The sequence below is a fragment of the Sebastes umbrosus genome, chromosome 9 (assembly GCF_015220745.1).
Source record: "Sebastes umbrosus isolate fSebUmb1 chromosome 9, fSebUmb1.pri, whole genome shotgun sequence".
Lineage (NCBI taxonomy): Eukaryota > Metazoa > Chordata > Actinopteri > Perciformes > Sebastidae > Sebastes > Sebastes umbrosus.
In genome coordinates, this window is record NC_051277.1 from 26692672 (window position 1) to 26716810 (window position 24139).

The 24139-nt window shown below is 39.2% G+C and overlaps 1 protein-coding gene across 1 annotated transcript; it reads right to left on the reverse strand.

Annotated features, from left to right (window-relative positions):
* Positions 1–4267: 4267 nt before the first annotated feature.
* Positions 4268–18168, reverse strand: zgc:92242 (uncharacterized protein LOC436899 homolog). Its single transcript, XM_037780932.1, has 6 exons — positions 17992–18168; positions 14772–15231; positions 10286–10403; positions 6949–7060; positions 6645–6855; positions 4268–5164 (listed from the first exon to the last, which is right to left on the reverse strand). Exons 2-6 carry the CDS (start codon positions 14950–14952, stop codon positions 5001–5003), a joined length of 786 nt encoding a protein of 261 aa, XP_037636860.1. The 5' UTR covers positions 14953–15231; positions 17992–18168; the 3' UTR covers positions 4268–5000.
* Positions 18169–24139: the final 5971 nt, after the last annotated feature.

The window sequence follows — 24139 nt, forward strand, 5'->3', positions numbered from 1 at the left end:
GGTTATAGCTAAACAATGTGCAAATAAAAATAAAAAAACATGAGGTATTTTTTGTGAAAATAAGTATTACTTTTCTGTGAAATCAGGCTGTAAGATTCTTAAATGTTTGGAAATATGAGAGGGTTTATCGTTTTAAATTGTATCAATTTGTCAGTGTACACTATTATAACCTATTATTTAAATTGTTATTAATGTTCAGAAGTTACACATTTGCTCAATTTGAGAGAGAAAACACAGTACACTTGGTAACCAAACACACAACACCTCTATGAATTTAATGCTCACATTAACGACGCTTTACTTAGCTGTTTATCTTACTTCATCCTGAAATTTTACACGTTAATTCACATTCACACACAACAATGAATTTACAAATAAGAATACTGTTGCCCTTTAGTGCCAGATCTAATGACATCACTACTGAGGTGTTGTTATTCATTAAGTACAGAGCTGTTAACTGACTGTCTGATCTCCTGACTCATTATGTCTCTTCACAATGACTTCATTCAGAAAATGAGATAAGGTATGTTTTATTGGTCTCAGACGTACAGTACCTAATCCTTCTTGTTATAATCTTTGTAGTTTACTATCATACAGCCGCTTAGTCAACACACGAAGAGCACAAACACAACTGCCTCTCGTGTCCTAAATTCACCTTTCAGGCCGGACAGAATATAAACAGGAGCACCAGTCGACTCTTAACACCGTCAGTAAATAGAAACGCTGTGAGTCAACGGCATGCACTTTCTTATGGGACAAAGATGACCGGGCTCCTACAATGCTTTGCTGGGAAACCCAACACTCTCCTACTATATATAGCGGGGCTTTTCACACTGTGCATGACTGCTCGTGTCAAGTCACATGATTCAAGAAATATGGGTGGACACACACACACACACACACACACACACACACACATGTACGCTCCTCACTCGCACACACACACACACATGTACGCTCCTCACTCGCACACACACACACACATGTACGCTCCTCACTCGCACACAGAAGCTCGAACACAGAGTCCGAGGGTGTGGAGATGGTGAGGGAATGAGAAGTTTTATTGAGTTGGCTCTGACGTGTTGCTTCCCGTGACCTGACTCCCATTTGCTCTGTCTCCCCGAGCGTCTCGCCCTCTGTCTCGGTCCAAACCACATGCTAATCAGCTTTCTGTGCTCTCTGTTTGATCTCTGATGGGCTGTTTTCTGACGCATCCCGCTGAATAGATAATCATTGTGCAAGTGACCACCATCAGCAACTCCTCTGTGTCTTCCCCTATCAGCAACTCCCCGTGCTGAATGCACGCTATAACCATATGAACAGACTCAACTGTGTTAAAGACAAGAAAAGATCTAATCAGTCTTTTAGTTGCATTAAAGAGGACCTATTATGCTTTTTTCGCTTTCCTTTAGTATGTAGTTTTCTGTGCATGTTAAAGGTCTGCAAAGTTACAAAGCCCAAAGTCAACACCAAAGGGAGTTACTCTCCCCCACAGAAACACTGCTCCTGAACTGCCTTAAATGCCTTGCTTGAAGTCCCGCCTTTTTCTTCCGTAACATGGTGATGTCACCAAGTAACACATTTGCATAATACCTGCCTAGCGGCTAGTTTGGAACGCCCTCAAACAAAGCAGAGCGGAGCTGGAGCGGAGTCCAAAGAGTTTGGTTCAGTTGACAAATCACAACAGAATGGGCCAGCTGACCAATCAGAGCAGACTGGGCTTTTCAGGAGGGGGAGGGGGTGGGTATGAGAAAAGTACAGTGTTTTTTGAACATTAAAGCATGTAAACATGTTCTAGTAGAAACCCAAAATACAAGTCTACACCTGAAAATTTGCATAATAGGCCCCCTTTAATTTGTTATTTTTCACACCAACAACCAAACCAAACCAAAGACATAGACACTCATTAGGCAAATACACAATATATATATAAATAGAAGGTAAAATACAACAGTCAAAGTGTCAGCAGGAGCAGTGTTTTAGCAGGGAATTAGTGACCAAGTAAAGGGAATTTGCGACCCAATAGTTAGGCAGTAACTACAGCTCAAACACTCCAAACCTTAAAAATCAAGTGCTGCTACATCTCTCATGGTAAGACGTGCTCTTACAAGAAGGATTTAGCATTTTTCTGCAGTTTCTTGTGTCTGATGTCCCCTTAGCAGTGCAGCCTGTAGATATTTGTCCAGGGACCTTTTCCATTCTTTTAGGTCTGTACTCTGGGACACTAGAATCGAAATGAAACAATAACCACGGGGCTAAAGTGCTGACTCAAAGCTGTAGGAGTGTGTGAGCATAGGAGCTCTTTTTATAGGAGCTCTTTTTAGCTCTTTCTCCCTCCAGTTTTATGACAATGCAAGACAGTCATTCCAAACATGGCAGTTTTTAAGAGCCAAAAAGTGCAATTTTCTTGCCTAGCCAAGTCTGTCACCTGACCATGCCCAGCCTGTCCCCTGACTCAGTCCAACTAATCATGTGTTTCACTAACTGAAGGGAAAAAGGCCCCGAAACAAGCAGGAAGCGAGGATGGTAACAATGGAAGTGTCTGTTGATGTCTGTGTGTCGTAGACTTCACACAGTGACTGAATGTAATGGATAACAAACATTAATTATGATGTTTGACTAAGAAATCTCATCAAAATCTCCACTTACTTGGTTCCCAGAGCTATCAGCCACATAGCTGTTGTTTCAGTTGTCATGGACATGGTTTAGTTGTTATCGTGTGACATCAGTATGGATTTTCGGTCACATGATAGCAGTTGTGAGATGTGACTGATAGCTCTGGAAAAAAACAAGTAAGTGGATCTCGGACAAGAATGTTTTGTCTAACTGCTATTTCCAAGGTCAAGAATTAACCTACAAGGTCAATTAACTAGAATAATTGTATTAAAGTTGATCTTAAAGGTTCTCTATACAGGATTCAGAGCATTAATATAGCAGCAAACACCTATTCTCTATGTGAAGATATAGAGGAGTAATGTCTACCTGAGCAGAGTATTAAGTCACTATCCCTCTGTGTGTGTTGTAATTCGAGCTTCCTCGTGCTTTGTTGACATTGTCGGGCCGGCCGAACGTGCCTTTTATTGCATGTTTGTGCATGTGAGTGTGCACCACTGGCTAGCTAACAGCTGCTGCTCTGCACTGCTCTCATACGGCGGTTACAGCTGATTACGCCATCTTGACCGACGGTGCCACCACAGAGACGTAGCACGCAGCCTCCAGTTCCGCCCCTCAGGTTAACACTGTTAGCTCTGTCAGCACTGTTGCTGTTGTTTTAACTGTTAGCGCCGTTAGCACCGTTAGCTACGAGCCACCGGTTCAGGTCGCCATGTTGGCAGCCGTGCGGAGGCAATAGAAATGCTCCCAATCTAGCATTTAGCACCTTTAACTAACTATACATTTTTTAAAGTTGATCTTAATCTGTCAAAATACTTTTAGTCCACTAAAATTGCAGCACTTTATATAACAAGAGTCTACAGCCATGCTTTGAGCTAAATGCTAACATCAGCATGCCAACATGCTCACAATGAAAATGCTTACATTTTGATGTTTAGCAGATGTAATTTTTACCATCATAGTTCAACATGTTGGAATGCTAATATTTGCTAACTAGCAAATTAACTCAAAGTACAACTGAGGCTAATGGGAATGTTATTTAGCCATGAATCAAAATATTGGACCACATGTTGGCGCTAGAGGAAAAGTCAGGGGATCATCAAAGTAAGGAAGGATCATCCTCTGGGTAACTTGAACGTCAGAGTTTCATGGTAATCCATCCAATAGTAGTTGAGATATCTCAGTCTGGACCAAAGTATAAATATAATAGATAATAAATAGAGCTACAATTCCTTAGTTCCTGTGAATGTAAACACCCTCAATTTTAAGATATGAGTCAGCTATTTAACCTCATAGTTATTGTTTCTTATTAAATCCAAATCCAAAATCCAAGCCAGAATACTGCACTGATTCCCCACAATCTTGGTAGATCGTTGTTGTAGTTGTGACGCCATTCGGCTATAGGCCTATCCTGTTCACTCATTCACATAAGAAAGACACTCCTTGTGTGGAAAGCACTGTTAAACGGGTAGTTCAAGAGTCAGGAGACACATATCAGTTATTGGTTATCCAATAACTGTAAAGTTGGTGGTTCTATTTCCTCCTTACCGCATGTTGGAGTGTCCCAAACTGCTCCTGATGAGCCAGTCATCAGTGAATGTGTCTGTGTGTGTGTGTGTGTGTGTGTGTGTTCATAGGAAAACCACCCTCAAGATAAAGGCACTAGATAGTTACAGTCTGTTTATTATTTACAATGCATTGAGTCCTTTTATTTTAAACCCCTCCACCATTGTGATTGATATACCGGATGAAGATGTTGTCAACGCTGGTGAAAGTCAGTGGTGTTAAAATATCACATGACAGAAGTTACATGGAAGACATATAAAACAGTTTAAAGCTTTTTGAATAGCACAAAAGGACTTTTATCAAATACATGTTTCCATTCCCAAAAACCTCTGCTTATGACTTCTGAATAATAAAACTTAATTAACACTTATTTATAAACTACACCACAGTGTTTTTCTACCTGTAGTCAATAGTCTGTGTATGTGTGTGTGTGTGTGTGTGTGTGTGTGTGTGCCTCTGGACATCTCTTTCTGTGTCTGCCTGTATACCACACTAACTATGTGAGCGTATTTGAACTCGGCAACATCAAAGCTGCTTCATTTTCTCATTCAGGTTGACTTCGGTTGAAAAGCTTTCAAGTCTTTCTCTCACTCCACCCCTTCAGACGTTTCTCTGTCTGCAGGTCGCTTCGTGAATGGAGGCCTAACAAAGTGTATCTCAGTTCAGCGCTCAGGTTCAAGTAAGGATCCTTTTCTTCCAGTGAATGTGGCCTCGGCCTGGTCCATCAGTGTCTAACTGAGTCATTATTTTCTCAGCACAGCAGGCTCTGCCTCTGTGGGGTTACAGCGTCATCTCCTTGCAGGCTGCACACACCATCAGTCTTAGTAAGCCAATGCTGTGCTTCTTTTCTGCAGGTGAGCAGGTTTGGCAGGTAGAGGAGGTTTGGTGTAGGACGACGTGCTGCAAGGATCACCTGCGAAGGCCTTCCTGAGCTGCGCCACGCGGCCTCCACAGTCAGACCTTTTCTCTTCACGACACACCATCTCTGAGGAGGGGAGAGAGGAGCAATGTGAGTTTGTAAAATCGGAATATTATCGCACCAACAGTTTTATTCAGGATCAGTGTTCCCTCTGAGCTGAAAGTCTAATCATTTACTCTATTCAGCATTGAAGAGGACCTATTATGCTTTCCTTTAGTGTGTTGTATAGATTTTTGTGCATTTAAAAGGTCTGTTCACGCCAAAGGGAGTTCCTCTCCCCCACAGAAACACTGCTCCTGAACTGCCTAAAACGCCTCGCTTGAAGTCCCGCATTTTCTTCTGTAACGTGGTGATGTCACCAAGTAACACATTTGCATAATACCTGCCTAGCGGCTAGTTTGGCACTCACTCAAACAAAGCTAGTTAGAGCGGAGCTGGAGCGGAGTCTGAAGAATTTGGTCCGGTTGACCAATCACAATAGAGTGGGCCAGCTGACCAATCAGAGCAGACTGGCCGGGGCAGGAGCTCAAACAGAGCGTTTCAGACGGAGGGTGAAAAGAGGTGCTGCAGCGCAACCGGTATGATAAAAACAAAGCGTTTTTTGAACGTTAAAGCATGTAAACATGTTTCTAGTAGAAACCCAAAATACAAGTATGCACCTGAAAATGAGCATAATAGGTCCTCTTTAACATTATGTTCTCACTAGCGAAGAAAAACAGACCCCCTTTTAAGCTTCATAGCAATGCATTTTTCAGATAATCCAATGAGTTTTTAAAGGGTTTGTTTATCTGAAAAACCTTCAAACTATGAGGAACATTTAATCTTTCCCTGACAAATAAACTGAAAATAGAGATACATGGCTTTCATTGGACCACAACAAGCAAGCTAGTAGATCATGTTTCTGACAAATTACACATGATGCAAGCAGTATTGATAAGTAACTAAGTAAGTACATTCACTATTATTGTAATGTACTTAAGGGCAGTTCTGCGGTTCTTAAACTTTACTTGGGTTTTTCCATTGTTTGCTACATTATGCTCCATTACATTTATTGACAGTTTATTAGTTTCTTAATAAACAAAACATACATGCAGTTTATCAAATATGATTAAACTCTTAGAGTATATAACATAGTTAAACACCTTGATCAGCAACAACATTAAATTATGTTTAAATGTAAATGTATTAGTGACAATAATCCAATAATAAAATATATATTATAACACTGTGAAAGGGGCTAATCTGCATAAAGGCTATATTTACTATTGTTGGTATATATACCTTTTATTTTAGTTGTATTCATTGCATACTTTTCTTCTTCATTCATTCTTCATTGCTAACCTCATCTTGTCATTTCTTTTGATATGTAAATGCTTTTGCTGTTACAATATTTGGGGTTTTATACAGAACCTTTACTTGTAATTGCCTATATTTACAGTGTGGTAGTACTTCTACCTTTACATATACTTAATCACAATCACTAAGTGACTTGGAACACATGAATCAGGTTTCTCTCCACCTCTTCCCTCCTCTCTTGTCTTGTTACCTCTGTCCCTCTCTGTGTTTGACAGCTGGGCTTTGAGCGGCGGTCGGTTGTCATGGCCACTAAAAGGGGTCCTGTGAGGACTCCAGTCGCCGAAGTTGTCCGAGCTGTTGCCTGACTCACTGTCGCTGTCCTCGGCGGGGTCCTTGAGGTCGTCGTCAGCACTGCAGGAGTCCTCCTCCGACCACTGGTCGTGCGGTGAGGCTGGGTCACGCTGAATATAAGTGGGACACAATTTGACAGTGAGACTCTGATACACTGTTTACCCTCCATAACCTCAAACCCACATCCAAGCACATGAACTCACGCTAACATCTGTGAGGGACAGCTGGATGTCTTCTTTAAAGCCCAGCCGCTGGGCCTCTCTTCCTGGCAGCAAGTCCACTGTCTGGATGCCATTCATACTATCACCGTGGACTCTGGAAGACAAAGACGTCCATTTTAGGCTCGCAGACAGCCGTCCTAACCTTTGAATCAATCCTCCAGTTAGTCATATGGCAAATAACTTCTATAATCCAATTAGGACGAGGAGACGGCGAGCTGAAACTCTTTGGTTATCAAAGTCAATCAGAGTTATGTCATATGTTCAAGGGACTGAAGGCTTTATTAAGGTGGTTGTTCTCATGTGTGGATGAGCTGTTACTCCAAAAAAATCTTGTGAAAAATACTTTTACGTCACGTTAAAACTAAACTAAAGAAAACCTAACAAACAGACACAGTTTTGCAAATTCTGCGTTGTTGCTTACATCAAATCTTATGGAAACATCTTATAAACCACATGAATGATGCTATCATCATGTGATGGGTGGACATGGTGGAGGTGATGAATCTAATTATCTGTCTGATGTTTTACGCTTTTTGTGAAACAAGCAGAAGTCCCTCATTTTTTACGTTCATTAAAAAAAATCTGCTACAGTTTGTTCTCTTCAACCCACTGCTGCAAAACTAAGTGGCTCCATGTTGCTTCTATAGTAGACGGGTTTCTTGTATACAGACATTACTGGGTGCGTGCGCATTCAGGAGGCACAACCGCTTTGGCAACCGTTGTAATCAACGTAGATTTTGCATTGTTTGTACATTCTTGTTGACTATACTAGATCCCTGCAGTGTCCGACCACCAGATACCATTATCATATGACGTATTAGTATGAGATTTGTTTATCATTATCATCTGTTATGAAATGGGTAACGTTAGATCAGACAGTGTGATTTGTAACGTTATGGCATACCGGAGTGAGCGTTCCCCGCCGTAGTCATGTAACATTACAACAGTGTAGAGCCGCTAATTAGGCCTATTTGTTAATATTTCCTTAGAGTGTGGGTCGATCACCCTGTTGTTGATCAGTTCATATTTATCGATCTGTGCAGCATGACAGCTCCCCATGACCACCTGCTGCTTTGCTAGCGCTGTGTGACTAGAACAATTTTATCCATCAGGCCTGGATCCATAATCTCCTTCTGGTTTTAGCAAAGACATATGAATATTAAACATTTTCAATCCATCTTTTTTACTGCACAACAACTCCTTGTCATCTGGCTCTGGAGCTTTCTGCCCCCTAGCTGCACGCGCATCTCTGTGATGACGTTGCACAGAAACCCGTCTATGACGTTATAAATGTGATTTTATTTTGAAAGGATAACACCGGTAGTAGAACCTGTTACATTACATCATTAAGGCGGGTGCTTTTATTTTGAACGGGTGGTTCCGGTAAGAAGTAAACAGATGCTCTGTAAACCTACACATGCCTGTAGTACAGTTTTATTGTTTAGCACCTGGCTGACAAGTTTGCACAAGGTTTGTCAATGTTTCGTCTCTTGCTTGATAAGAAGTGACTTAACTATGTACTTTCATAGTTAAAAAGAGTTAAACACGTGTGTGTGTAAGCTAGCAAAGACGCTATGTTGGCTCTACCTGCCAGGTGTGTATTCTGCGAGCTGCATTTCATGTGTGATTAAATGTTTAAAGGGGGACTAATAATGTAATTTAAAGTTAAATATGCTTATCTGTAGCACTCTGTCACAGCTTGTCATTTGTGCATACAGCATGAGATGCATAAAGCAGCATATCTGCCCACTCCCATGTGGATATGAGTATTAGATATTTGACAAATCTCCCTTTAAGGTACATTTTGAACAGATACAAAATGTGTGATTAATTTGAAATTGATTGTGATTAACTATAGACAATCATGCCATTAATCGCGATTAAATATTTTAACTGAAAGTCCTATTACAGTTTTTCTCAATTGTTTACACACAAATACTGGTACTTGACACACAATGACCACAACATGTAACTCATGCACCAACCCCCTGAACCAATTCTGCTAAACTACAAGCACAATTCCTGCTTTACACTCAAATTGCAGTTCTAAAACACACTTTTTTCAAAACACTACACACAATTCTCTGCATTTGGCACAATTTTCATGAAGAAAATCTCGTTTTCAAAAGGAACACACTGTCATTCAAAATTCTAAAGTCAATTGCCCTACTATGCACACTGACTCATCACATGGGCAAACACCTGTCACACAGTGTTACAATTAGCAATCAGAGCTTTAGCATAAAAGGGCAAACATTGCTTGTGATGTGGATGAGGTGCTGTGGCCAGACCGAAACAGAAGAGAGGATGCAGCATAGTTTTTTTTACTGTAACTGTATACAGTAAATTCTTCTGTTGTTTTGTATGTAGACCACTGTATGTGCAACTTTGTGTTGGTTGGGATGTACACTGTGTACATTGTTTTTGTGGGGAAAATAAAATATATTTGTTACCGTGTATTTGTGTGTTCTGAGTATAAAAACAATATTCTAAAATATTTTACAACACACTTCTGTATGTACTGTCTGTAGTAAGTGTAACACTGAACAAAAAAAAGGCCTAAGTCATTATGATGAATGGAGAAGAAGTGTTTTCCATTCATTATAGTGTTTTACATTGAGTACATCAGTGTTCAACTGGTTCTTATAAATGTCTATTCATATGATGGTTTGTGTGTGTCATTTGAAAACAAAATACCATTTTGAGAAGAAATAACATTGTTTTGAATGTAAAGTTTCATTTTGCAGGAGAATTGAGGGGTTTTGCCCATTGTGTGTGTGTTTTTTGATTTGTGTGTAGAGTTCTGAGAGTATGAGGCATGCTTTCAGAAAATGTGTGTAAACAATCGAGAAAAACTGTAATAACGTATGTAATATGTAATATGCTGTGTATTTTTTTTTAGCTAATCTTCACCTCATGATATACAGGAATAAAGTCCAAACATTTATCCACTACATAAACACCCACAGGGTATTTTTAGTTAAGCAAAGGGGGACTAATAATGTAATTTAAAGTTAAATATGCTTATCTGTAGCACTCTATCACAGCTTGCCATTTGTATAAAGTTAAAAATGGGAATATTTTATTTTGTTTGTGTTCTCCGTAGCTCTTACAATGTATGTACAGTATATAGTTTTTGGAGTAAATACATGTTGTGATCCATTAGTTGGAGAGCTGGACCATCATTCGGCCGGAGATGCCACAGTCTGCTTTTACACCTCCTCATCACTTTCAGGTCAGTGACAAAGAAGCCAAAATGAGTCAATCGGTGATACCATGTGAATTATTTAAAGGTGTGTGTTTGTGTTTGTGTGTCTACCTGTTGTTCATGAGGCTCTGGAGGAGTTTGGAGGACCTGAGCTCGTCCACCTCTCCAAACACGCTGACACTCACGTCTCCGTCCCGACCCAGCAGCCACTTCACGTGTTTAATGTCAGCTGGAGGGACAGGAAAAAACAAAATGGGTAAGCTTTACTGTCTTTCAGCAAGTCCATCTCATAAAGTGTCATTCTGGCTTTTATCCAGAAGGTGGTGCTGTCCTATAAGTAGAGAGATTGGGAAACCTCACACAACAGCAATGTACTTTATCTCAGTGTTAACACTGTTCTCCATTTGAGCTCTCTCTTTTACATATTTTTTTTCTCTTTTTCTGTATTTCCATTGGAGTGCATTAATTGTGTATCACTGCAAAACACCATTCTTATACTGAATATTGATAAATCACGTTTAAATGATGTGGAATTATACAAAAGGAAAGAAGAAATAGTTAATAACAGTGGCCTCATTCCTGTTTGCGAGCAGGCAGGGCTACATGAAACTGACCTGTGGGGAGTTTAACAGGAAGTTCAAACATCTTGTTTACACACTGCATTGATTTGAGACTGTTTCACTCTGTCATAATTATAATTCATTGTAAATTAATAATTACTTCCTGCAATGACGCGTTAACACACATTTGTTTTAACACCACTAATTTCTTTAACCCATTGACGCAGCTTGCGATTTTTAGGTTTAGCGGGCTCAGTTTTAAAGCTGGCATCACATGAAACTAGAAAACCTAACTCAATGGTACCAACCATGTCATACTAGCTTGTTGCGGAGGAGGCTAAATAACGCTCCAAACTTGAGCTAAATTTTGGTGAGGAAAAACTGTCATGAGTCATGGCCATTTTCAAAGGGGTCCCTTGACCTCTGACCTCAAGATATGTGAATGAAAATGGGTTATATAGGTACCCACGAATCTCCTCTTTACAGACATGCCCACTTTAAGATAATCACGTGCATGTTTGGGGCAAGTCATAGTCAAGTCAGCACACTGACACACTGACAGCTGTTGTTGCCTGTTGGGCTGCAGTTTGTCAAGGTATGATTTGAGTATATTTTTTATGCTAAATGCAGTACCTGTGAGGGTTTCTGGACAATATTTGTCATTGTTTTGTGTTGTTAATTCATTTCCAATAATAAATATATACATACATTTGCATAAAGCAAGCATATTTTCCCACTCCCATGTTGATAAGAGTATTACATATTTGACAAATGTCCCTTTAAGGTATATTTTGAACAGATAAAAAATGTGTGATTAATTTGCAATTTATGGTGATTAACTATGGACAATCATGCCATTAATCGCGATTACATTTTTTAATTGACAGTCCTATAAATAAACGTATGTAATATTCAATGTGCTGTGTCTTTTTTGTTAGCTAATCTTCACCTCATGATAAACAGGAATAAAGTCCAATCATTTATCCATTACATAAACACTCACAGGGTATTTTTAGTTGTTAACTCATCATGACACAGAAGGTAGAAACAAACCCCAGTCCCCGACAGGTGATAACAGGTGTTTTCCATGACATCTGATAAAGGTGAAACACCTGCCATGACATCACTGATTGGGGCGTGGCTTAAAAGTTCAAATGCTCGGAGAGCTGTAGAGCAGCATGTTTCTGCCAGTTGGAATTCAATGCAGATTTACCCTTTAAAAGACACAGCAGGCTCATCGAACAGACACTGTAGGAGTCTATAGACGTAATCAGCTTCTAACAGTGAAGTGACTGTCCAGATTTCTTAGAGGCCAGCTAACAAAGGCAGCTCTGTTTCTCTTCATATTTAAGGGAATGACTTGTGTTTGTGTACAGTCACCCAGAACATAAGGCTACATTGTGTAGACGTCTCAGTCAGATGTCACCTGACTATAGACAATTTGTGACATAAGTCACGGTCTGACTGTGCAACACACCTTTATGTCCACGCACTGATTTCCAGTAGAGAAGTGAGGTGTCTCTTTGTCACTACCACTCCCACACATGAACCAGAAATGCAGCACATAACAAAGTCATGTTTTATTTATGTGACATTTATTAGGCCCTGCATGCACAGGTAGTGATTGTCTTTCCCGACAACGACGCAGTCGACAAAGAATGAAAGACGCCCGACATACTGGATTGTATGTTGAGTAACAAAAACACGCAGACAACACACACTCGGCCGCCTCTCAGGTGACATGGCACAGATTGGGTAAACAAAGAAGGTAACTCAATATGCCATTTAAAGCGTGGCGACGCCCCAAACCACAGGGCTTACTCAATCGTATTCAGCTTTCAGCCCAGGGAACAATTCGACCGGTGGTGATAGAAGCTGTCTGTCACACAGTAGAACCAGTGGAGCTGATATATATCGGGTCTCAGTGAGTCAGAGAAACACCCTTAAATGGAGTAAGGGTGAGTGAAATGAGTACGATTGAAAAGTAGAGCAGAGGGACACATGTTGGGCTACTGACAGAGCGATGAAAAGACTCTGGACTATGTTACGTTGTTTGTAATTTAAACACATTACTCAGATTGGTAACGTGAGAGGGTGTTACTACACAGCTTTTGTGTCGTGCACCCAGAGTTTAGACGATGTCTGGTCATTAATTAGTTGTGAAAGGGATTGAATGTACAATTTGACTAAATCAAAAATACGTGTCACCTGTAATAAATTATAATAAATGAGTGTGTGTGTGTTTGCAGCTTTCAGAAATGGAAGCCAGCGCTAGACAATATGAAAAAATTAATAATAGTAATAGTAATTCTTGAGTTTTAATAATACTGAGGTCATAAATCTAAATCCCCCCCCAACCGTATCCCACCTCCAGAAGACATTTGTGACTAGCAACCACAATCTGTGGGAATTTCAGATTTCAAATTAAAATTTCTACATTGTATCAATTTATTTCACTATCAGATTATATTTCCTGCAAATCTGATTTCCCTTAATGCTGTTTCATAGTCTCCACACTACCACTGTGTTATTCTCAGGGGGAGAGAAAATGTATTTGCTGTCGAAAAACAATACGATTTAAAGATCTCTAATCTAAAAATGTCTGAATAAATGTTAGCTACAGCCCTGAGACTAATCATACTAGAGGGCAAAAAAAAAAAAAATTAAAGCAATAGTTCAACATTTTTGGAAATATTCTTATATCAATATCTCTACCTGTATGAAGCTACCGCTAGCAGCTGGTTAGCTTAGCTTATCATAAAGACTGTAAACGGGGAAAAACGAGCCTGGCTCTGTTGTAGAGACTCCAGGAAGTCACTGCGCCAACCCAAGACATTGGCCCGTCAAAATACCCGGGTAAAACTGCAATTTATCGTTTTTACACTTCAGTTTTTGTACGTATTAAATTAACAAGATAAAACAGGTGAATTAGTGAGCTTTAGAGGTGCTTGTAGGTACATTTTGTTACCCTCAAACAGAGCTACGCTAGCTGTTTCCGGTGTTTATTTTAAAGCTAAACTAACCCGCTACAGGGTGTAACCTTAGGCTATATTTAATGGACAGATATCAGAGTGGTATTAATCTTATAATCTAATTTAATCTCACAAGGAAGCAAAGGAACATATTTCCCAACAATTGCTTTAAAGGTGACAGATTTGATGTGTTATCTTACATATAATATATTGTGTTATAATCAATAGTAGCAGCAGCACTGTGACTAAACATATTAGAAGGCAAAAAAAGATTAAAGCAACAGTTAAACATTTTTGGAAATACGCTTATATCAATATCATGTCACTATCTGTGCATTAAGTATTAAGCTACAGCCAGCAGCAGGTTAGCTTAGCTTAGCATAAAGACTTGAAACGGGGGGAAAAGCTAGCCCATCTGTGTCGCAAAGACTCCAGAAAGACACTGCGCCCACCCAAAGAAACACAGCCTTCAGATAACCCCGGTTAAACTGCAATTTATCAATTTTAGATTTCAGTATTTGTACGGATTAAATGAACAAGATAAACCGTGTTCATTTATGAGCTTTAGAGGTGTTGGTGGGTGGATTTGTGTTACCTAATCTAATCTAATCTCAGTAAGAGAGCAAAGAAACATGTATTTCCCAACAATTACTTTAAAGGTGACAGATTTTACGTATTATCTTATCTATTAGCATGTTGAAGAAATGTCTGATTCAAGAGACAGATAATTGTAAGTGTACTGCAGTCTGTATTTTTTTGTCAGTACATAATTGTCAAACTAGTTGTGGTCATAGACAGTATAAAATAGGTTGTGACATGTGTTTTACTGTAAAGAAATGAGACCATGTTAGAGACCTTCTGTCACTTACTTACTGTTACTGTTGATCAAAATCAAGAACACATTTCCCAGAAGCCCTGTTCCTTCCTGCTACTTTACTCAGTGATTTCCTCTTCTGCTTAACTGTGAATCATACTCATACTGTAGTGTAATGGAATGAGACGTACGTGTTCTCTATGTACTGGTACTTCCCACCAGTGTAACCAGTACAACAAAGCCAGTGTTACCTTTCTTCGGCCTGTTGCTGTCGTAGTCTCTTCCTTCCCTCTCCTCCGTCTCCTCCCGTACTCTCCAGCGGCGTACCTGCTCCTCTCTCATCTTCAAGAAGAGGATCCTCTTCTGCTCCTCGCTGAGGGCCTGCAGCACCTCGGGCTCCACCCACATGTCCTCAAGGATTTTAGCCAGCATCGTGCCTCTCTCTCCCAGGTATCACAGACGACAGTCAGCCCCTCTGTCTCTCTCCGTCCAGTGGGTCGTGTTTCAGCGGTGGGGTATGATCAGCTCCTTCTTCCTGTCCCAGAGTCAGGTTCCCTTTTCTTTGAAGGATGTGGGATCAGGTACGGTCCAACTGCTGGAGGTCACTGGAGTGTTCTTTGTCAAGTGCTCTTCCTCTGTGCTGTAGGAGTGTGTCGGCCTCTCTGGAGGTGAAGGCACAGTGTGTCCGGATCGACTGAGCTCTGAAGGTTGCTGTTGTGGTTTTCACACACACAGAGAGAGAGAGAGAGAGAGAGGGAAAGAGAGGGAGGGAGAGAGAGAGATTATATCTACTGTATTGTTTAGTTCCCCACCATTCAATCCTGTTCTGGCTGGCACAACACAATAGTCCCGAAGCAAATAAGCCACAATACCAGATGTAGTGTGTGTGTGTGTGTGTGTGTGTGTGTGTGTGTTGGTGTGTGTGTGTATGCAGTGTTTACTCTGCATACAGTAGGCAGCGAGAATGCCTCTGTGCTTTCAAACACTGAAAGGCAAACAAGGGCAGGTTCAGTATGTCAACACACAAACACACACAATCACACACACGCACACACACACACACACAGGGCGTTAATGACTGCATGCTATCTGGGGGTAACAGACACAGATAGATAGAGAGCAAAAGACAGCTACAGTTCACTTGAATTATTGCATTAACAGTAGTTCTCTCTCAATTTAATTCAATTCAGTTCAGTAGGCTTTAACGGAATGACATTTGACATGTGTTGCCAAAGCACGATTACTATTATGAAAGACAATTAATGAAATTAACAAGAAAATAAAGTGAATAACAATATTAGTTAATAGAGTAAAATAGATAATGAAATAAGTAAATAAAAAAATATATATTATATTTTATTTCATTATCTATTTTACTATAATATATATATAATTCATGAATTATATTTCAATATATAAATTATAAACTTACATGTACTTATATATAAACTTATAATACCTAAATATAAATTTCTATATGTATGTACTGTATATATATATAAAAAAAATAAATAAAAACTAGAATATATATATATATTATAGTTGTTTTTTATTTTATTTTTTTTATTATTTACTTATTTCATTTTCATCTATTCATCTATTTTATTCTATTAACTAATATAGTTATTCAGTTTTTTTCTTGCTAATTTGTAGTAATCAAGTTAGTATTGGTACAACTCCAATGTGATTTAACTTTAACTTTGGCCTACTTTAATCTACTGATAATAACATAAAGAGATGTTAATAGTAGGGATAATACAATATATCTAATATTCTATGGCTTAAATAACAAAAGAAAATCTTCTGATGATAAAATAAAGATAGTAAGGATAATATAGTACAGTATATCTAATATTCTACAAGCAGCCATTAATCTCACTTTCTCTCTCTCACACACCACTCTTATTGTTTGTAGCACCTTATCAACCCATGTGACACAGATAGACATCAGCAGTTATTTATAACTCAACCAGGAAGTCCTCAAACGTAAAAATCCCAGAGAGCAACCTTCAAACTATGAGTAAACACACAGTGTACGAGCAGCCTCCACCCTGTACACACTCACTTTTGAAAGATGTGACACGGCGAGTTGCTGAGCGAGAGCCAATAGGGTTTGTGTTTGTGATAAGAGTTCACCAATCTGTGCTTGAGGGCGGTCCAGTATTACCGTAAATCAGTAGAGGCTGACAATGAAATCTCACCCTTTCAGTTAGTGTTTCAGGTGTAGCAGATGTTGCACCATAGAATTACAGTAAACCTCACCCTAGACTTGAATAATTCTCTGGTTTCAGCCTGAACTGAGCAGTAAAACAATCATTTTCAACAGCTGATGCTTTTAGTAAAACTTGCTTTTAGCCAAACTTTAAGCTTGCTGTAGTTTCATTTCACTCGTGTAGGCATATATAGACAGCTTCATTGCATTATTAGTCTTAGATCCATGAGCTAACGATTAATTGATTAGCTGTCAACTATTAAATTAATCGCCAACTATTTTTTGACTCTTTCAGTAATTTTTTTTAAGAAAATAAAGTCAAAATTTTCTGATTCCAGCTTCTTAAATGTGAATATTTTCTGGTTTCTTTACTCCTCTATGACAGTAAGCTGAATATCTTTGAGTTGTGGACAAAACAAGACATTTGAGGACGTCATCTTGGGCTTTGGGAAACACTGATTGATTCATGGACCAAACAACTAATCGATTAATCAAGAGAACAATCGACAATGTAAATAACCGTTAGTTCAAGCCCTAATCCGTTCATTCATCAACTCTGTACAGCACTTCTCAAATCTCTTTCAACTCTGTTTTTCTGAGTGATCCATGTTCTTGCTCATTGTATATGGGGTGTGTTTTCATTCATTCTTTCACAATGTAGAAGCCCTTTAGGACTCTGTGATTAAGAGCAATGCAAATAAACTGGACCTGACTTGATGATTTACTACCAAACAGCCCACTCAGTGGCAAATTGCTCAATTTTTCTATAAAATAATCACACCTCTGAGCACCTACATAACAGCTCTTACAATGAACTGTATTTGAACATGGCAGCACAACAGCAATATTCAAATCGAGAAATAAACATGCCAGACTATTCACAGACAATAACATCCCACACAGACACTTCAGAGAGAGAAATCCCCAAAGTGAGAATATAGTGGATCGACATCCACACGCTCTACTCTGTTATTCAAATATAAAGGCATCCAGGTCTGGCTCTACGCCAGCCTGCAAATAGGTCCGTGGTTTTGCTTCTGCAGAGAAAAGACAGAGAGGCAGGGAGAGGTATGTGCACGGCATACTGAGAGAAAAGTTTGAAAAGTCCCTCAGTGTGAGAAAACACTGGGCATTTCACAGCAGCATAGGAGAGTGTGAGAGATAAATGAACTCAGACGGGCCGTAGAATGGCAAACACAACAGAGACGGCCAGAGAAAGAAAGAAAGAAAGAGCAGAGAAGAGTGGAAAGTGGACTTACTCAGTGGCTGCCAGTCGGTTGCATCTCCCAACGCTGGGCTGAGTTTAAGCGCCTCTGTGCTGTGAGCGTGGTGTGATGATGTGTGTGTGACGTGTGAGAGTGTGAGAGTGTGCCTTTGTGTGTGTGTGGGATCAGAGCAGTCGTCAGCAGCAGTGGTATGCAGGCTCAGCACTGCTCTGCTGCATTTGTACTGAAAAGGAGTGGGACGGACTGACATACCAGCAATTCATCTGGCTTTATCTCCTCCCTCTTTCACTTTCTTCTCCCTTATCTCTTTTTTCACTCCTACATTATCAAGAAATTAAATAACAGTTGGTTAAACCTGCAGTAGGCAGATTTTCTTTGGCATCATTGGGCAAAAATCCAATGACAGAGTGCTGCAGGGATGTGGTATTTTTGTAGGCCAACCAGGAAGTTAGCATCGCCCTGGTTTCCTCGACAAACAGTCAATGGGATTTTTCCATTAGGTTTTGGATTATTGCAGGAAATACGCTCTGTGAAAAACAAATGTTTATAATACATGTTTTATTTTACATTTATAATTTATAATTTACAATTTATAATACATTATTATTATTTCCAGAAATGAACACCACTTTTATGACATGAAACGTAAATGCAATCACCAGAAGTAAAAAGCTAACGTTAGGCTATAAACAAACTACACCACGGTCACATGAGCGTGAGTATACACAACGGGAATGTTAAGGCGGACGAGTCGGCCTGATGACGTTTAGTAGTCTCATTTAGCCACTTGTTAGCAACCACCTTTTTTTGAGAAACATAAAAGCTTCAAAATTCACGAGTTGGATATTAATTGATGTATTTTATGTTGTAGAACAAAACGTTAAAATCTCTTAAGCTTGCTATGTGTTAATCACACACGGAAGTGCTAAAATGCGAACTCATTTACGGGTTTTAGAACTCATTCCTGTAGCACTCTATAACCATTCAGCATATTGTAATTCAAGTGTTCTGAGAGAAAACTGGACTTCTGCACCTCCTCATGGCTCTGTGTTCAGGCTTTAAAAAATCTAGTCCATGATGGGAGACTTTGGCCAATCACAGGTCATTTCAGACAGAGAGCGTTCTTATTGGCTGTTCATTTAACAGAGGCAGCTGTCAATCACTCACAAACCCCAATCAAACGGTCAAACTAGGCAGCGCTGATCAAATATGAATCAATATTCTGTTACTGTAATGCCTATTTCTCACGTAAAATGTTTTCAGAAACATCTTGTAGTGTACTGTTTAGCTGTAAAATGAGAAAGTTTGCTCCGGCTGGTGGGCGGTGCTTGGTATTTCCTCAACTGATCTCAAAATGGCTGTCAGGTCACAAACTTGCTCATTTTACAGCTAAACAGTACACTATAAGATGTTTCTGAAAACATTTGAGAGAATTAGGCATTACAGTAACAGAATATTGATTCATATTTGATCAGCGCTGCCTAGTTTGACCGTTTGATCAGAATTTGCGAGTGATTGACAGCTGCTCAGAAACTGCAAGGCTCCAATCTGTGAAATCTTGCAGATGCTATTAGTAGCACTGGAGGACACAGAGGCACGTGATTTTTTTCAGATTACCTGTCTCATGCACTACTGCCAGGATACAGTGACCATTTTATAAAAATTCCTTTTTTTAATCATACAGTATTTGCTCCAATTCTACCCGCTGAGCTTTAAATATTATCAAGTCAAAATGTTTCCCCATCTATATACTGTGTATCTATTGCTTTAAATAACTTCATGTTTCTAATCTGCTCCCTTGTGACATTTAGCTACGTTCAAGCACGCCAGGAATTTAATATCCCCTGACAGGCTCTGTAACCTTTGCATATGCAGCAGCGTAGGAAACGGGAGTCTTTTTCTGTTTTAACTTGATCTAACTGACTCTGCATAGCTGTGTTTACCCCCCTTTTTTGTTCTTCCACCAGGACAGGAAGTCCTGCTGGCTTCATATGAAACCATTAATCACAACACCACATGTGCAGGAAGGCTATTTTTTCCCACAGGATGTTTTTTTCCGTCAACAGGTTGTTGACACACTTATCATGCCAGCAAGTCATTGTTTTGTGGTCGGTCCTCTGCCCCGCGGTGCCAAATCAGACGAGTCTGGTTGATTGGTGTACATATCAGTCACATGCCTCTGAGTTAATAATAGCAAATAATGTGCCATAATATGTGTGTTCAATTCCTATGTAGATGACTAACCTGTCTCCTGATTGTTACTGACCTGTCAGGGCTGTGTGGGTGTGACCTACTTAGTGTTTGCGGTACATAAAAGCTAATATTTCTAGGTGCTCCCTCTTTACTTAGCCTACATAGAGTTTTCTTTTGGCTCAGTAGGTTGGCTGTGGCTAACAGGTGACATGGTAAATGACAAAAGGTAGCATAAAAGTAGCACAAGTAGAAAAAAGGATTTATTTTACGTGACTGTAATTTATGAACTGCATAAATGGCACTAGTTACTAGAAAAATACGTTTTTTTTTCTTGACAGAAAAATGGATTTTAGATAAAAAGATAGATAGATAAATATTTCTTTACTAATAATGTATTATTTAAAGGTGCTTTATTCAATATCCAGAGCATTAATATAGCAGAAACAACTAAGATATAGAAGAGTAATGTCTACCTGAGCAGAGAATGAAGTCACTCTCCCTCTTTGTGTGTTGTAATCGTAGCTTCTCCATGCATTGTTGACATCGCCAGGCTTGCCGCACATGCTTATAGTGCATGTTCGTGTATGTGAGCGTACCCCACTGGCTAATGTCAGTTAGCGGTAAAGTTAGCTAACATCAGCCAACATAAGCTAGGGTGCTGGTCAAGTAGGACTGTCTGTAGCGGAAAAAACGTTATCATACCAAACACTAATCTGCCTTTAGCTTAGTTGTGGTGAAGTGAAGTCATGTGACTGTGGTGTAGTTCGTTTATAGCCTAACGTTAGCTTTTTACTTCTGACGATTGCAAAAATCATTAAAGATAATTGGTGAAGATTATCTTGCTGAACAAAACATGTCGTGGGAACCAGGGCGATGCTAACTTCCTGGTTGGCCTACAAAAATATGCCATCTCTGCACCACTCCGTCAGTTGAGCAGTAAAGTTAGCTAACATTAGCTAACATAAGCCAACATTAGCTGGCTGCTGGTCAAGTAGGACTGTCTGTAGCGTAAAAAAAACCTGAGCGTATCTGATTGAAAATTATAGATAGGATCTTTTGTGAGCACCAAATGAAGTTTTATATTATATATTAACAATAAAAAGTAAATTTTGAAATGTGTAAGAGTGAGTATGAATATAATAGGCTACATTGTCTTAAAAACATAGCTTCTACTCTGACAACATATATGATAACCAATAAAGGCATGATTAAGGAAAGGTTATTTAAAAAAAAAAAAATCATTCAGGTTTGTTTCAATTGAAGTGAAAACAACACGATGTCATCAGTTCAGTGAGATTTACCCCAAACTTCCACTACACCTGGCATTACGCAAAATGAAACCACAGCTGTCATCAGTCAATACAGTTGGGCTTCCACCAAAACCAGTGTTTCAATGATACCAGACCCCCGTCTGTTTGTCTCTCAGTTTGTCACTGGTATCAGGGCAGAAAGCTCAAGGTCTGCTGACAGGCACATTAATACACACACTGCTTTGTTCTGCTACTTTTGTGAGGACCAATATGTAGTCAGTTACCACTCTTTAAATCCTTGTTTAAGTTAACTTCTAACCCCAAGTCTGAGCCTAAATGTGTTGTCCACCTGACCACCTCACTAGACCTACCATACTCCCAGGTGTCTTACCTTTTGCTCAGCAATAATAAACCAGGATTACAGGAAGTTGGTCAAAAGTGAGATCATTTTAGTTGATTTTCACTTACTCCGTGGTTCTTTATCGTAATATATGTATGAGTACGTTCTCAAAATGAGAACGTACTCAAAATGATTAAAGGAAGAGCATACGCAAACACACAATCTCTTTTCCTCTTTCCCTTTGAGGTCAAGGTCAGACCAGCCAGAGGAAAACAACAGTGATCCACAAATGAGTGAAACCTGAAGACATGAATCATACCAGTATTGGTCAGTTTGAGATCGGAAGAGGTGAGCCATGTGTGTTTATGCATGTTGTGACATAAATATGTAGGTCAATGTGGTGACATGTTTGTGCACTTAATGGCATGTTTCTTGTAATAACACTTTAGGACGCACCTTTTAAATTCCACTGGTGCTATTAACGGGAATTATTAAGTACCAGGAAATATTTTTTCTCCCCAAGAAACAAGTTATTTATGCCTGTCTGGCACGTCTTACCTTTATATTTCCGGGGTATTGAACACCTTGGGAAAGTCCCAGCTGTTATCAAGACATTGTCACTGTATCTGAATCCACTGGAGGAGATTAGACATGAGGTCACATTCACATGGTAATTATACATGGACAGCACCCTCTGCTGGAGGAAGGTAGGATAGCAAGTCAATAAGGATCCCTGTGTTGTGAGGCAGAAGAGCAATAATACAACCTGATTAGTATTCATTACTAAATGAGAATATGTTTGTAGTTATACTACTAACATAAATCAGCAACTTTTTAAAAAATTGTATTGATTAGTATGGAAACAGTTCTGAGCAGTTTTGAACTGTCTGAAATCAGGATAGACATTGTTATAAAAAGTCTTAAGGCACTTGTTTTGTGAATGAAAGTAATCTAAATAAAAATTATTATACAGCACAATTAGTGCTTTGTAAGTCCAAAACTGTAATATATACTTCATTGCTACATTTGCTGGTTATTGCGTTATACTGCATGACAGATCTCATGATGAAATTAAAGTAAAGAACACCGACAAATTCAGTTTGAAAGACAATTGAAATGAAACTGTGTTTGGTGTAGGGCTGTCAGTCAATGAAAATATTTAATCGTGATTAATTGCAAATGAATCATACTTTTTTTTATCTGTTCAAAATGTATCTTAAAGGGAGATTGGTCAAGTATTTATTATTAATAATAATAATAATAATACAATTTCAAGACACCCAAGGACACCTTTACAAGGATGAAATTAAACATAGACAGATAAAAACAACTGGACATGACAGAGACACATTTATGCAGACACGTATGATGAACTGATGGACACTACCGAGAGAAGGCCAGTTTGAACAGGTGGGTTTTGAGGAGGGTTTTGAATGATGTGATAGTGTCAGATTTAATACTCTTATCAACATGGGAGTGGGCAAATATGCTTGATTTATTCAAATATATGTATATATTTATTATTAGAAATAAATTAACAACACAAAAAAATGACAAATATTATCCAGAAACCCTCACAGGTACTGCATTTAGCATAAAAAAATATGCTCAAATCATAACATGGCAAACTGCAGCCCAACAGGCAACAACAGCTGTCAGTGTGTCAGTGTGCTGACTTGATTATGAGGGCATGTCTGTAAAGGGGAGACTCGTGGGTACCCATAGAACCCATTTTCATTCACATATCTTGAGGTCAGAGGTCAAGGGACCCCTTTGAAAATGGCCATGCCAGATTTTCCTCGCCAACATTTTTTGTAATTTGGAGCGTTATTTGTGACAAGCTAGTATGACATGGTTGGTACCAATGGATTGTCGGTACCTTAGGTTTTCTAGTTTCATATGATGCCAGTATCTTCACTCTAGCTTTTAAACTGAGCCCACTTCAACCTGAAAACCGCAAGTTGTGTTAATGCGTTAAAGAAATTAGTGGTGTTAAAACAAATTTGCATTAACGCGTTATTAACACATTAACTTTGACAGCCCTAGTTTGGTGATTTAATGAACATCCCAGGAGTTTCAGTTGTCATTGTTTGTTTCATTTTGGAACGGGCTGTTCCTTTAAATGCTTCCTTATTTTGCTACTTTTGCTCATGTTAACTTTTGAGCCCCTAGCAGGCTAATCCAGCCAAATACACAGTCAACAACATTTTCTGTCCTTTGACCTCTAATATTGAACATGCAGTCAGAAATCAAGCAGAGGCATCCAATAAGTCTCTGTTCTCTGCTGAGACTAAATCTGCATAATCAATCAGTGTCCTCTATATGCTGTTTTTAATTTACTGTATATCTAAGTACAACACAAATATTAGAAGTACAATACGTCCCAAGTGACACCAAC